The following is a 13,152-nucleotide window of genomic DNA, read 5'->3' as shown; positions in this document are numbered from 1 at the left end:
TATTATATTCTAATATCTATTCATCTAAATCAAATTTTGTACGTCAATTATGGCTTTCACCCGCTGATGAATTTCTTTACAACTCGACTTTTTGGCAAAGACTTGCAAGCTTGTTGTAAGTTTTTTCGACAAATTTAGCGTATTTATCAATGAGCTTTGAGTTGCATTCCTGATTTTCAGTCTTGTAACAGTCAAACCAAACCTTTGCGTCACTACAGATGTTTTCGCCAGGTTGCGTCATCAACGTCAAAAACCGTTTATTGCATTTGATGTGAACATCCCTGGCGCAGGCAATATCTTCATCGACTGAAACATTAAAGAAAAAACGCCAGAAGCAATTTTAACTTGTCTTGAAAGTTATGGTTTATTATCCGACATATTGATTCATACCATTGATGTATTATATATTCATTACTACGCCTACGAGTCCCGCGATTCGACTCCCGCTCTGGCGAGTTGCTGGATTTGTTCTCGGTTGTCCCGAGTTCAAATCCTCAGCTACGCTTGTAAGTAGCCAACGTTGCCTCCTACCAGTTGGGTTTCTAATCCTTTTATGTTCTGTTTGGATTACTTGTTTCAAATTATTTGAGTGCAGTCCCTGTAAATGGTGAACTAAATGCACTTTCCACTATAAACAAACCATCTCTACTACATGAAGAATAATGAGTGTAACAAAGATTTCTTTTTTTCTCCGCAGAGCTTTTTTTGCAGTTAAAATTCTTACCTTCTTCCACCTCGTTCTCCTCTTCTTCATCTGCGAATAAGGATTTAGTTGAATTTTAGATTATTTTGATAATACCAAGTTTATTTTTATAATGGATAAAGGATATAAACCTAAAGGCTTCGTTCTCTTAGTATAAATCAAAACCGATAATAAAATTCCAAAACGTATCCATGTTGAAGTTTATTGATAACATACTAATTATTAAAATCCTATTTACAATAATTATTAATTCACTTTAAAAAAAACTATTTCGTCAAAACACTATTTACAGTTCCTTTCATTAAAAAACACTTAGTTTTGATTAGAAAAAAATCATTTCATTAAACAAAAATTATTAAGATTAAGAACATTTCATTTCAATTAAAACAATTCATTTCGAATAAAAAAAGAAGAAACTATTTTCAAGGTCAATTACATTTTTACTGAGATAATCACTAAAAAAGAAGAAAATTAAACAGCGTTCACAATGTGTTAATGGAGAATATTTGCCATTTAAAAGTAAGGAAACACATCAATAGTCCGATATCTAATGGCTGCTTCAACAACTTCGACATCAATATCAACATTCTTAATGTCACATGGCACTCTTCTTGTCCTAGAGCCTCTAAGACAAACCAAAGCAGATCTCAAGAGTGCGAATGAGGCTCTGGTTCTAATCCATGAGATGGTTTTGGCATACTGTTCCCCTTTTTTGATGGCAATCAGCTATGCTAAACGGCTATGATACATCAAGCACTCCTTTCCCATTCCGCCAGTTGTGGCGAAGACCAAAGGTGTAAATGTTCCATGCTCGATGTCCAAGACTCTCTTTGAGTAGAGACGCTTTTTCTCGTTCTCATGAATACGATAAATTTGTTGTGGCTCTAGGTCCCTATACGATACAGCATTAGGGTGACAGACCCTCACATCGAAGAATGCTAATCGATGTCGCTCCCAGAAACCACGCGCGTGGATATCTAACCTCGCATCCTGAGTTTTGTTAGATCCTCAGTTTAAATGTTCGCCGGAGATGTCTTGAAGTACTGGTCGATCTCGACATCGTTACACACCATACTCAGAAATTCAGCTTCGAGATCTCTTAGCTCGTTGTGGCGAAACGTATCCATTCACAAGAAATTACGTTGATTATTATTATTATTATTGTTATTATTATTATTATTATTATTATTATTATTATTATTATTATTATTATTATTATTATTGTTATTATTGTTATTATCTCATCTAACTTTATGCCATAACACAAGGTAATGACCGAGCCCATTCTTAGGGCCTAGGGTAGAATGAGGGTGAAGCCTATTTGACGGAGTATCATTCTTAGGATATGAGATGTTCCAGTAGTGTGATCTTCTTTAGTTCATGTATTGTGAAGTTACCCCGGATCTGTTGGATATATAATTATTACCATTCATTATTTTATAAAGATCTCTTCCCTTTCGACTTTATTCTCTCTTGACTGCATAAAAAAAAAGAGCTTATAAATACAATTACACGAGGAGCAAGCGAATTTACGTAAGAGCCATTTTACCTGTATCTGAAACAGATTCTTCGAGCTCTTTTGGATTTATTTTAGGGCAGATATTAAGCTTGACCTCAAGCTTTGCCTCTTTCAAAATCCACTGGCGAAAACTATTAACTGACTGTCCCTTGCATGATGGGTTTTCTGCAAAGCAGGACAAAACTTCCTGTAGGAAGAGAAAAGTACACAAGGTTTTATTTGTTGGAAAACATATTTTGTCCTCTCTCTAGATTTTTCTATACCTTTGTCTTAACGAAGCGTCAATGAAAACCTGGTGGATCTTTTGAATAAAATCTCAGCCCAGATGGAGTCCTCAAATGAGTCTTTTTCAAGTTTAACCCTTTAACCGCGGAAAACATATTTCAACCGTTAAATTGGCTTCTTAGTTGCTATGGCGCTAAATGTCCAGCTATCATAGTAATTTCAAGGAGTTACAATAACTCCTCTAGTGGGTTAATTTCTCCTCCTTGCGGTGGAGCTATTTTTTGGGGAAATATTTTACTCCAAAAAGGAGTTTAAAGAACTCTTTTTCAGGAGTAAAAATGACCCCAGATATTGAGGAGTTAAAATAACCCCAAGAAAGGAGTTATCCTGCACCTAAGATTTTACTCAACTTTCAGGGTTAAATTAACTCCAAAAAGCGTAAAAACAAACCATGTAAGGAGTAAAAATAACCCCATTCTCGGAGCTATTTTAACTCCATACTGAACGATAAAAGAAATCTTTTTCAGGAGTAAAAATGACCCCGAATTTGGAGGTAAATCAGGAGTTAAAGTAACCCAATAAAAGGGGTTATCCTGCACCTTAAATTTTTACTCCTTTTTTGGAGTTATAATAACTCCCTAAAAGTTACTGTGTAAACATTTCCGCCAAGGCACTTTTTTTTACACTGCAGCTAGAGTTTGATGCATTTTAGAGATATTTTTTCCGAACTTTAACATTTTTCCATTGTTTTCAAAACATTTAACGCCTTTTTTTCTTTTTCAAAATATTAAATTGAAAAAATCACATACGATCTCATTGCTTTCCAGTCCATTAGTAGCCAGAGTAAAGACAACCAAAGCAGTTGCCTAGGTAAAACTTTAAAGGCCGTCAATGCCTTCACTGACAAAAAAATACACACTTGAGAAAATTTTCCGACAGTGGAACAGCAAAATTTCAGTTTAGCCAAGGCTGTGCTCGTTTTAGACTTCTTATTATCCAAAGTGAAAGCGGTAACTTTTACGTTGAACGGTTACTTTCCAATTTATTTTCAGTAAGGAAACTAACCGATTATTCGAAACCAATTAGCTCACTAAGAACTGAAGTAGGATGGAAACTTTATCTAATTATATCTTGCTACAAGATATAACACTTTAAAAATAAGAAATTTCCCTACAAGAAAATTTTTCGGGAATATTTTTATTATTATTTTGAATTTTACCACTTACATAACACCATTCTTTTGGGTAGTCTTAAGGTTAACGGTTTATCCCCATTGAGGCCTCTTATAAACAAGTAAACAACTGCGCAACAGAATACCGTAAACTCCGCTAATAAGGAGTTTTAGGAGGGCTTATAATAAACCGAGGGGTTTATAACCGGAATAGCAAAGACGCTTTGAAAAAACTTCTTATAGCACTGCTGATCAAAATACTTTTTGCATTTACTGTTTTTTAATTAAGCTCCAGAAGGTCATAATAAATCGAATTTAGAGGCAGGTTTATAATTGGAGCTAGAGGGAGGCTAATATCCAGGAAGCTTATAATCGGATTTATTATATACATACATAGAGGATATTACACGGTGGCGAGAAGATATGAATTTTTATTCGAGTGGCAAGAACAATATCTCACTCGTTCGCTTCGCTCACTCGTGAGATATTGTTCTTGCCACGAAAACATAAAAGAGGGTCTCAATGGGGTTAACCGATAGGCGTAAAACAGCCAAAAATTTAGTCGATAGCCGTAAAAATTGAAAAATTTTAACCGTTAGCCGTAAATAGGGTAAAAAAGAGTTAACCGTAAAAGAAATTGTTACCTAGATTTGCTTCTTTTAAGGAAGGTGCTAAACTCACTTATGGCTGCGTTTTTTATTTCCCGGCTAGTGTGACTCCGTACGCACGTTAGGCGAAGCGCCTTTTACATGTTAACCAAGACGTAGGCTCCCTTTCCGGCGCTCTCTCCTGGAACTAATTTTTTCCATAGCGAAAGTGTGGCTTCTTGCTGGGGATTAATATTTGCAATTTTCTGGAGGTTGTGCCCTCGAAACACTAGTGAAACAACACGCAGAGATGTCAATGTTTCTAAAACACATTGCCGATAATCAACATTTCCTTGTTTTTCTCTGACGCTACGGTAGACATTATGCCTTAAGTCCCTGTACGGCGTCTTCCCACGCAATCTCGGTCAAGGCATTTCGGTGGAGAACTCGCTCGGACCACGTGACCCGAAACGCACTGAGAAGCCGCGCGGAATAATGAGGCCTACGGACAAGGCAACAGCAGACAGTCGTTCCGTACAGTCCTTCAATATCATTAAAAACACTGGATACGGGAATTTTGTTATTGACCGTTTTCACACTAGAGCTAGAAATGGATCATCAGTCTGAGACTACCCTGTGTACAGTCGCCCCCTCCCCCACAGACACCCCTTCTCCGATTTTTTCTGAGGGGAGGGGGCGGCTGTACACAGGCTATATGGAACGGATAATCCCGTCTTCAAAAGTCAGGTGGATTGTTCATTCAAAATTCCATTTTCATTCCATTCCATTTTCAAATTAAGACGTATTACCTACCTGACGCGAATCATCAAACGGACAACCCGTCTCACACGAATAATCCTTCTCTAGTGTGAAAACGGCCATTTCTGTTATAATGAATGTCGCGCCCCGGCCTTGAGTTGGGCGTTTGTGTGTCTGCTTTTGCTTTTTCACAAAGATTATTTTTAATTGACTATTGACATTTCTATGTGTAAAATAATATTAGAAGTGGAATACTTTATAAAAAGTATAATCTATCAAATGTTGACATTTTTCAAAAGAATAGCTTTTTTCATCCCGAGATGATCCGAAGACCTTTATTTTGATTTAAAGGTACAAAAAAATACGGGTTAATTAATATTTAACTTTTTGAAACAAAAGAAGTTAATTTTTAACTTTTTCGTTAACCGTAACTGAAAAAAATTAACCGATAGCGGTAAAAGAGCCAAAATTTTAGCCGATAACCGTAAAAGCCACCACCCCATTGAGACCCTCATAAAATTCATATCTTCGAGCCAACGAGTAATGTTCTTTTTATTATATGGAGAAACAAATTCAACGAAAGCAAAAGGCGGGAATCGTGACGTCATTGAACGATACGACACTCACAAAGGTGACATACGGAAAATACGCCACTCGGGTCCCGGATGAAGTGGCGTATGGAATCTACGAGTGGTTTAGTTCCCAGTAAAACACTCTCCTCCATATAATAATGAGAAATACTCACCAAAAAGCTATGTCGTAAATTTTCGTACGCAAATTAGTTCTAGCCAATCAGAGGAGCGAACGATGGTTTTCACACGTGAAAAAAATGATACGTCCAACCAGAATCTCGAACGATGTTTTTTCACGTTTGAGAAAAATGATACGTCCAATCAGAAGCCACAGAGGTGTGTGAGTTTCGCGCCAAAATTCCCGCCTTTTGTTGCAGCTTGCATCGCCGCTTCGCACACATTCAACGAGAAAAGTTTTACTCAAACAGTTTTTTTCGCTAAAAAAGTGAAAAACATTTCGGAAATGGGGTGGAATAGTTTCGATTGTTTCACTGTCGATAAAGAAATCGGTATAGAGCTGGCGAAACAACCGAGGAAAGGGAAAAACAGAACGAGACGTAAGCTTTTGTTGTGCTTTTTGTCGGAGCTACTTTGCCGTATTAAGCGGGTAGAATTTCGAGAAAATCAGTTAAGGCTTTCCTCAGGGACATAGGAAATTGTCGGTGCTAACGAGGTTTCCGTATCAAGGTGGTGTCCGTAAAGTGGCCTTCGACTGTATTTTTTCGTTTTTTTCGCCTTTGAGTGTTTACAGGTAACTGGGTTGGGGGGACGGTACAAGTGACAGTTTGCGTTATCGGGAGCCCATAATCTGGAGCGAGCAATTTCTATGTACTCGTGTCACGGCGTTTTCACGGACCAGTTTATTTTTAGAGCGGTTTTTGCGCGAATTTAGAATATCTTTAAGGTCCCACAAACCAGTCAGCAAAATCTACAAACCTAAAAATGATAATTTTAGCCTTTTAATGACGTTACGTTTTCCTCTTTGACATCTTGTACTTCGAATGCGTTCATAGACGTGGTGGAGATTTCAATTTCGTAGGAAAAAGTGTCCTAAAATGTGTCTAAAAATAAAACGGGCTGTAAAACACCGTGACATAGGCCTAGTATGGGAGCTGCTCTCTCCGGGTTATTGGCTCCTCACGGTATCCTAAAAGTCCTATAACTCCAATTACCTGCACTCGAGAGCAATGCTGCTCGCTAGATCCATCCACCTGTTTGCCCCTGACAAGTTCCACATACTGAGAAATGCATTTCTGAAGTTGCTCTGATTCGCAGCTCTTTTTTCCATCCGACAAGAACAAGGTAAAGGAGGCGAGGATCATTAGAATCATACAAGTTGAACGCACCAGATGCATGATGGCCCTTTAAACCTGGCGACAAAAATAGAGAATGCAGTCGTTAAAATGTAGCTATGATAAGCTACTTTACAAACAGTTCCTCGAGAGTTCAGAAATAGAAAGCCTGATGTCTCCATAAAAACTGTTATAATAAAGCCCTTCCAAGGATGTGGAAATATGCGGCTTAAGGTAATGTAACACAGCCGTGCAACGTTCCTCTAAGGTGGCTCCCAAGAGTAATTTGGCCGTGCGCAGCCTGAGCAGAAGTATGGCGCGAGCTTTAAAATCCGCGACGTCCACGCAAAAATAAAACAAACATGGCCTCTCAGTTTCGAAACATTCCCCCAAAAAAGCTTTATTAACTTTCTGTTGAAGGTCATTGCGCAAAAATTTTGGTTAGTGTAGGTCAAACATTTATGGGAGGAGACAATGTTACAAAGTTTACAAGTCACTAAATTTCCTTCTGTAACGTATACTAGATAGCAAGGGTTATTAGTAAATACTCTAGGGAGCCACCTTAAACGTCAAAATATTATTTCTCCATTTGGAAAGGCGTCACCTTCAGGACAATCCTCGATAATCGATCGAGCAACCGTCGGAAGAAAAAAATCATTTTTTCACTAACGTTCCTCATAGGCCACTTATAAATACTCCTTTTGATGTTTAAAAAACGAAAAAGACGAACAACAATAAAAATAAATAGGATGACAATGGTCACCTGATCATTTTAAGATAAATTCTGCAAGTGATCCTCAGATCCCTACGCTTTTATAAAAGCTATGGTACCCACTTTGTCGACGCTTCAGCCTTCATAAGTCATAGAAGATCTTATAGTGTACGTAGTCCGTCTAACACCAATTTGTTGCCTATTTTTGTGTTGTAGAGAAAGGGGGAATTTGGGCGCGCGCGAGGGATAAAGGAAAAGACGCCTAATTCCCTTCCCCTTCCCTTTCGAACGCCTGCCACGCAGGCTAGTGTTGTGGTGTCGATAAAATTTCCTCAAAAAGTAGATCTTAATTATTATAAATTTTTTTTACTCTTCTTTTTTTTCGCTGTATCTCATCAGAAACACAGTCAACATTCTGTTTACTTACCCCATATATAATCAAATATTTCGTTCTTGTCATATGTTATTAAAATTTTCATAAAAAATATTTTTATAACGCCCTTTCTAAACATTCGTGTTAATAAACGTCTCGATAAATCTCGGGTTTCCTTAGAAAATCGGTATTTCGATCTTTAAGAGTAATTATTATGGAGCGTTTTCTCGTTTTTATTTTATGGCAACCAGATTAGTCCAGTTTAGTCAAGGTAATGGACGAACCTGTTAAAGTTGATATCTATTTTGTTTCCATTGAAAACAACTGCTTATTGATAGATAAATATTACAAATCTTCGATGTGTTTTACAGCAAGTTCAAAGAGGTGTTAAAAAATATCAGTTAATTCCTTTTTAGGGAACTTTCAGTTGAAGTTAAGAAACAAATTATGGACGAATGTCTCGAAGCTTCGATTATTTACTCCTGCGTTCATTCGCTAAAACAACTAGTCTCTAACTGTTAAATAGAAGGGAATTGTAAGGTTACCTTTTTTGCCTGTTTTTGTTAACAAAACGCTTGTATATGTTCGTTTTACCAACTTCACGTTTTCTTCTTGTTGCACAAACACTGAATCGAAAAGGTTCTTGTTTGCTGCTATTCACACACATTTAGCTCGTGCGGCAAGTAAGCAAATCAAGTTAAAATCTCGCGCTAAAATGCCTTTAAGCTACACAGAAGTTGACACTGCATTGAGGATCTTCTGGCTTAATAATGTCAAAGAACTCGTCCGTCTAGTTGGGTTGCAAGTTTGTTAAGGGGCACCTTTAAGTTTTTAAAAACCCTGTAGGAAGAGTAACATAATGGTCTCTATGGGATCTCTTCTTGTAAGGATTTTAGTTGAATTATTCGTAACATTGTACCTTAAACTTGACCGGAACAAAAATTTCTTGAAAATGTCTTGTTTGGATTAAGGCGACTGCAAAAATCAAGCCTTTTGTCGGATGAACGCGCAGTTTTCTCGTCCTATTTTATATACTAATTGTTGCTCAAATGTCAAACAGAGCCGCTGTGATAATGAAATCGTACTGAAATATTGGAAATACTGTTTGATTTTTAAGACAGGGCGAATTAACTAATCAGTGACGTGTATTGTTGAGAGTACTTGGATTTTTAATCAATCTGGCCGATTTCGACAAAATGGTGTTCTATTGAGGTTGAAAAATGCTTTTTTTAAGTTAATCTAAACAGCTGGTTTCACTTTTTACTGAAGGGTTGTCAGTGGTTTGCAAAGGAAATATCAGTTAGTAACACAAGGAAAGTTACCTACGCGACGTGGGCTCCCTGCTTTAAGCTTTCTCCGTTTGAACTCCATGGTCAGAAGACTTTTATAAAGCACGCTTTTCTAAAAAGCTTAAAAACCTAATGCCACAATCTCCTTGAAAGGCAGAGTTATGTTGGTGTAAAATTGCTTTAGTAAGAGACGTAAAAGAAATATCGATATAAGGATTTCACAGGGGTTAAGGCTTAAGGAGTCATCATCTTTTATTGCGACAATGCTTTTTCGTATGGTCCGAAATTATAGGACCACACTCATCAAGTGGTCCTATAATTTCGGACCATACGAAACAGCACTGTCGCAATAAAAGATGATTGCTCCTGAAGCCTGGACTAATATGTAGTTATAGTCAATGCTCTTCGATCAAATGAATTGAGCGCTCTACGAAACACACTCTACCCATATTACAAGTATTGATATAAGGATTTCTTAACTTTCCTTCTTTAACTTTATTTTTTCGAGGTATAACGTAGATCTAACAACCTTTAGTTTATACTATGTTCGCCTATCTTATTCATGCAATAGCACCAGAAGAAAGATTACAAAATATCCTTTTTCTCTTCCATTACAACTCCATCAAAATCGGCGGTTAACAGAAGATTCAGTCAATGAACAGCTTGACTGCATTCTTGCTCTAAATATGGTGCCACTTTACTGACATACTGAGTGTAACGGTAAATCAAAGATTTTTCATCGCAATTGTTATTCTCCACGTAACAGTTCAGCCAAGCTGCGCCATCAGAACATATGAGTTTGTCGTTCTTTACAGCTTCGACAAACTTTTTGCTGCAAGTGATGTGAACATTTTTGGCACAGGCTTTGTCAACTTTAGCTATATCTGCAAAAAATTATATATGTTGTCAAGTATTTACTTGGCTCTACCCACCTGACCTTGCGGTCTTACCACGTAGGCTTTAGGCAACGTTACCTAATTTTCCCCATTTCAAAAACTCTAGGGAGATTGCTTTCGGTGCAGTGATTTGTGGGATCCGTTTTGTGGACAAGGGTAAATTATGATTGGTTGATGGTATTCAAGGCAACCTTGAACAAGTCATAAGTATCGCTTGTCCACCCAAACGACCCCAAAAATTCCTCTTGTAGTTTCTGGAGTCCGCAATAGCAGTACATTGTGGTTCAGTTTTATCCGTGATTTAATTTTTTTTCCTCTACTTTCTGGGCACGTTAATGCATGATAGCTAGAAATTCGTAAATCGCAGAGCCTCGGGACCATAACCGATTTATAACAAAGAAGAATCAAATAATAATTAACTTACCAGCATTCTGCATCATGTTGTAATAGTGAAGGATTTTCGCTACGATTAGACACAGAACAAAAAAAGCGTGTTAGCAAGTTGATGAATTAACGGTTGGTTTACATTTGCAACATACACTGAGTGGACCTCACCATGTCGAAGTTCCACTGTATCGACATACGTCGCTAATATAAGCTGTGTTGCTCATACCAGTGACTTCACTGTTATGTCCTTATCTGGCAAGTGATAACTGTATTTCACCAATGTCATTTAAAGAATAACATTTATAAGTCTTTTCTTTTTACTTTGATGGGAAAATAGGAGACATCTACAAATATTTTTTCTGTTTAACTTATAATCTCTCACACATAAATGTGTAATCACGTAGGGGTGTGCATTCTCTCCAGCCTTTCAGGGATCCCTTACTGGGACGATGTAAGTAAAATTGCCTATCTTGGTCAATCAGGACAGCAGGAAAGACACTAAATTATAGTAAATAATAAAATGGGCGTGAAAAAGTGTTCTTACAGTCCTCGGGCAAGGCGTCATACATGCGTTGTAGATTGAGATAATCTCCAAGGCAGATGCCAAGAAAAGTCTCCAAAGAAGCAACCTGCAGAACCCAGGCTCTCCACTGGGTTATCACTTCACCAGTGCAGCTGGGCATGTCCGACCAAAAACATCCTACTACATCCTGTGGTAACAGAACACAAACAAAACTTATTAAAAATTATTTTGTCTTCAAACATAATTAGTCCACGTCGACACGAATCTAGCTATTTTTTAAACCGCAGATTTTTTTTACACGAATCAGGCTTTCGTCCACACGAAACCAGTGAACCCGCTTTCCGAAACCACATTTTTTTGAAACCGGTATCCAGATTGGTTTAAGGCCCCGTCCACACGAATCCGGATAAAAAATGGCGGTTTCAAAAATGTCACAACTCGTGTGGACGGGCCTAAATTTCCTTCTCTGTGATTCCATATTAAATCCACCGCCATGGTAACGCATGCATCGATGTGGAATCTACGTGGCTCTGAAAATACTTTTCTCGATATGATGTATGCCTTTTCACCGCCTTGAGGTGGAAGCCATCTTTATGCCGTCAACTTTTTTTTTTGTAAGTTCACACAAACTATCGTTGCCAATGTCTTGGCCTAGTGGTCATCTTCATCATCATCGTCTATTTGTTTTATTTATACATTTATAACTTACAGTGGATATTTACAGATGGTCTTTCAGGTCTTTGCGCATGGATAACTCACGAAATGACAACCGGGGTTTTGAGAGAGGTCACCTCCAATGGCAATATGTTTACAAATAAGCGCCGAGTGCGTTTGACCTCCCCAATATAGGATTATTTTTGTAAATAATTATATGTTTTGTCATCTGCAATAGTTTTTATCATGCTCCATGTGGGCAAAAGTCTCTTTCTATAAAAGAAACACTCGGCTTAGAATGATTTATTTTTTAATCAAAATTGACTTTACTCATACGTAGGCCTTATTTAACATATGGCACAAGGAAGGTAGCCAGTGGTGAACTGACTTTATGAACTCAGTTGATAATGACAAAATAATGTTTTATTTACAGAAAGTCAGTCATTGATGGAGCTTTCGGTTCGCCTGGTAAAAAGGCTACCTAGCGTCATTGATCTTCTTGGCAACGCCTTTTGTAGTTAGTTGTAGTAATAAGTAAATTGGCTACTACTCGGAGACAGCAGGAAAATGGGCAGACAGAAAAGTGCACAAGTCCCTAAGGTGTCATTCATACGAAAAAAAAACAATCCTGAAAGTAGCAGAACAGTGGGCCGATTGCCGCACTAAGCACATTATAAAATAGCCTCATTACTTCATGAGCAGTATGCTACCAAAGATCTTGTATTTTGCATTACACGGTCGAACATTTAAAGTCAATTCACCTTCAAGCGTTGACAATGAGAGCTTATATCTGATCCGGGGAGCACGTCCAACTCTTTTACGTACTTTTTTGTACACTTTCTCACTTGTTCTCGTTGACATCCTTCAGATGAAGCAATCATGTACAACAAAATCGACAAGTACGTCAGGTATAGCGTCATTTCTGGTCAAATCTGCAACCAAAAATTAAAACTTTATTTTAAAACAAAAAGTTGAGTTTTGCCTCGTCTATTGCTAAACGAAGTAATTTAAAATCTTACCTTTTGTGAGTTAGAGGTGCAAAGACAGAGTTTTTGGCTGAGTCTCTGGAAGGAATCTCTATCTCTCTTTACACTAAGATGATTCAACTTAGTTATTGCAGTTTATCACTTAGCACTCTGACCAAAATTATTTTTAAGTCTTCTATTGTCAGTTAATCCAAGACTTTGCAGACGTGGGGGGTTAAAATCTCTTGGAAAAGATAAATACAGCTGCAACACAGTGATCGTTTACTTAAATTATTTCTTTTATGTGTCGTCTTTGAATGGAGTTTTAATTCCTTTAAAATCGTATCATTTGTTAAACTCATTTATCATCGCTCTGTCTTGTTTATAAATGAACTCACATAAATTGCTTTTATCGTCAGTAGTATTCCTTTCCACGCTGAAGAAAAGGGTCCAGGCAGCTCGTGGTACCGACACAGTCAAAAAGATATTAAACAATAGTTTTTACTCCTTCTATATAAGTTCAGC

At 37.5% G+C, this 13,152-nt stretch overlaps 2 protein-coding genes across 2 annotated transcripts; both read right to left on the bottom strand.

Moving 5' to 3' along the window:
* LOC140935039 (uncharacterized) lies at positions 1-8,973 on the bottom strand. The gene is made up of 5 exons (XM_073384573.1): positions 8,833-8,973; positions 6,709-6,906; positions 2,253-2,409; positions 725-754; positions 1-306 (listed from the first exon to the last, which is right to left on the bottom strand). The coding sequence occupies exons 2-5, from the start codon at positions 6,889-6,891 to the stop codon at positions 77-79; spliced, it is 600 nt and encodes a 199-aa protein (XP_073240674.1). The 5' UTR covers positions 6,892-6,906; positions 8,833-8,973; the 3' UTR covers positions 1-76.
* An 855-nt stretch (positions 8,974-9,828) lies between these two features.
* Positions 9,829-12,590, bottom strand: LOC140932876 (uncharacterized). The gene is made up of 4 exons (XM_073382371.1): positions 12,424-12,590; positions 11,030-11,195; positions 10,523-10,561; positions 9,829-10,086 (listed from the first exon to the last, which is right to left on the bottom strand). Exons 1-4 carry the CDS (start codon positions 12,580-12,582, stop codon positions 9,854-9,856), a joined length of 597 nt encoding a protein of 198 aa, XP_073238472.1. The 5' UTR covers positions 12,583-12,590; the 3' UTR covers positions 9,829-9,853.
* Between the last annotated feature and the right edge of the window lie 562 nt (positions 12,591-13,152).

This window comes from Porites lutea, chromosome 4, assembly GCF_958299795.1.
Source record: "Porites lutea chromosome 4, jaPorLute2.1, whole genome shotgun sequence".
Classification (NCBI taxonomy): Eukaryota; Metazoa; Cnidaria; class Anthozoa; order Scleractinia; family Poritidae; genus Porites; species Porites lutea.
This window is presented reverse-complemented; position numbering and strand designations above follow the sequence as displayed.

Bases quoted from the DNA above. Each gene is read 5' to 3' on its own strand.
- LOC140935039 (XM_073384573.1), bottom strand. From the start codon at position 6,891: ATGCATCTGGTGCGTTCAACTTGTATGATTCTAATGATCCTCGCCTCC. The intron at 2,410-6,708 runs GTAATTGGAGTT...CTCTTCCTACAG, and splicing joins AGCATTGCTCTCGAGTGCAG to GAAGTTTTGTCCTGCTTTGC. The intron at 307-724 runs GTAAGAATTTTA...TTAATGTTTCAG, and splicing joins GGAGAACGAGGTGGAAGAAG to TCGATGAAGATATTGCCTGC.
- LOC140932876 (XM_073382371.1), bottom strand. From the start codon at position 12,582: ATGACGCTATACCTGACGTACTTGTCGATTTTGTTGTACATGATTGCT. The intron at 11,196-12,423 runs GTGAATTGACTT...CTGTTACCACAG, and splicing joins CTCATTGTCAACGCTTGAAG to GATGTAGTAGGATGTTTTTG. The intron at 10,562-11,029 runs GTAAGAACACTT...GTCTAATCGTAG, and splicing joins TGACGCCTTGCCCGAGGACT to CGAAAATCCTTCACTATTAC.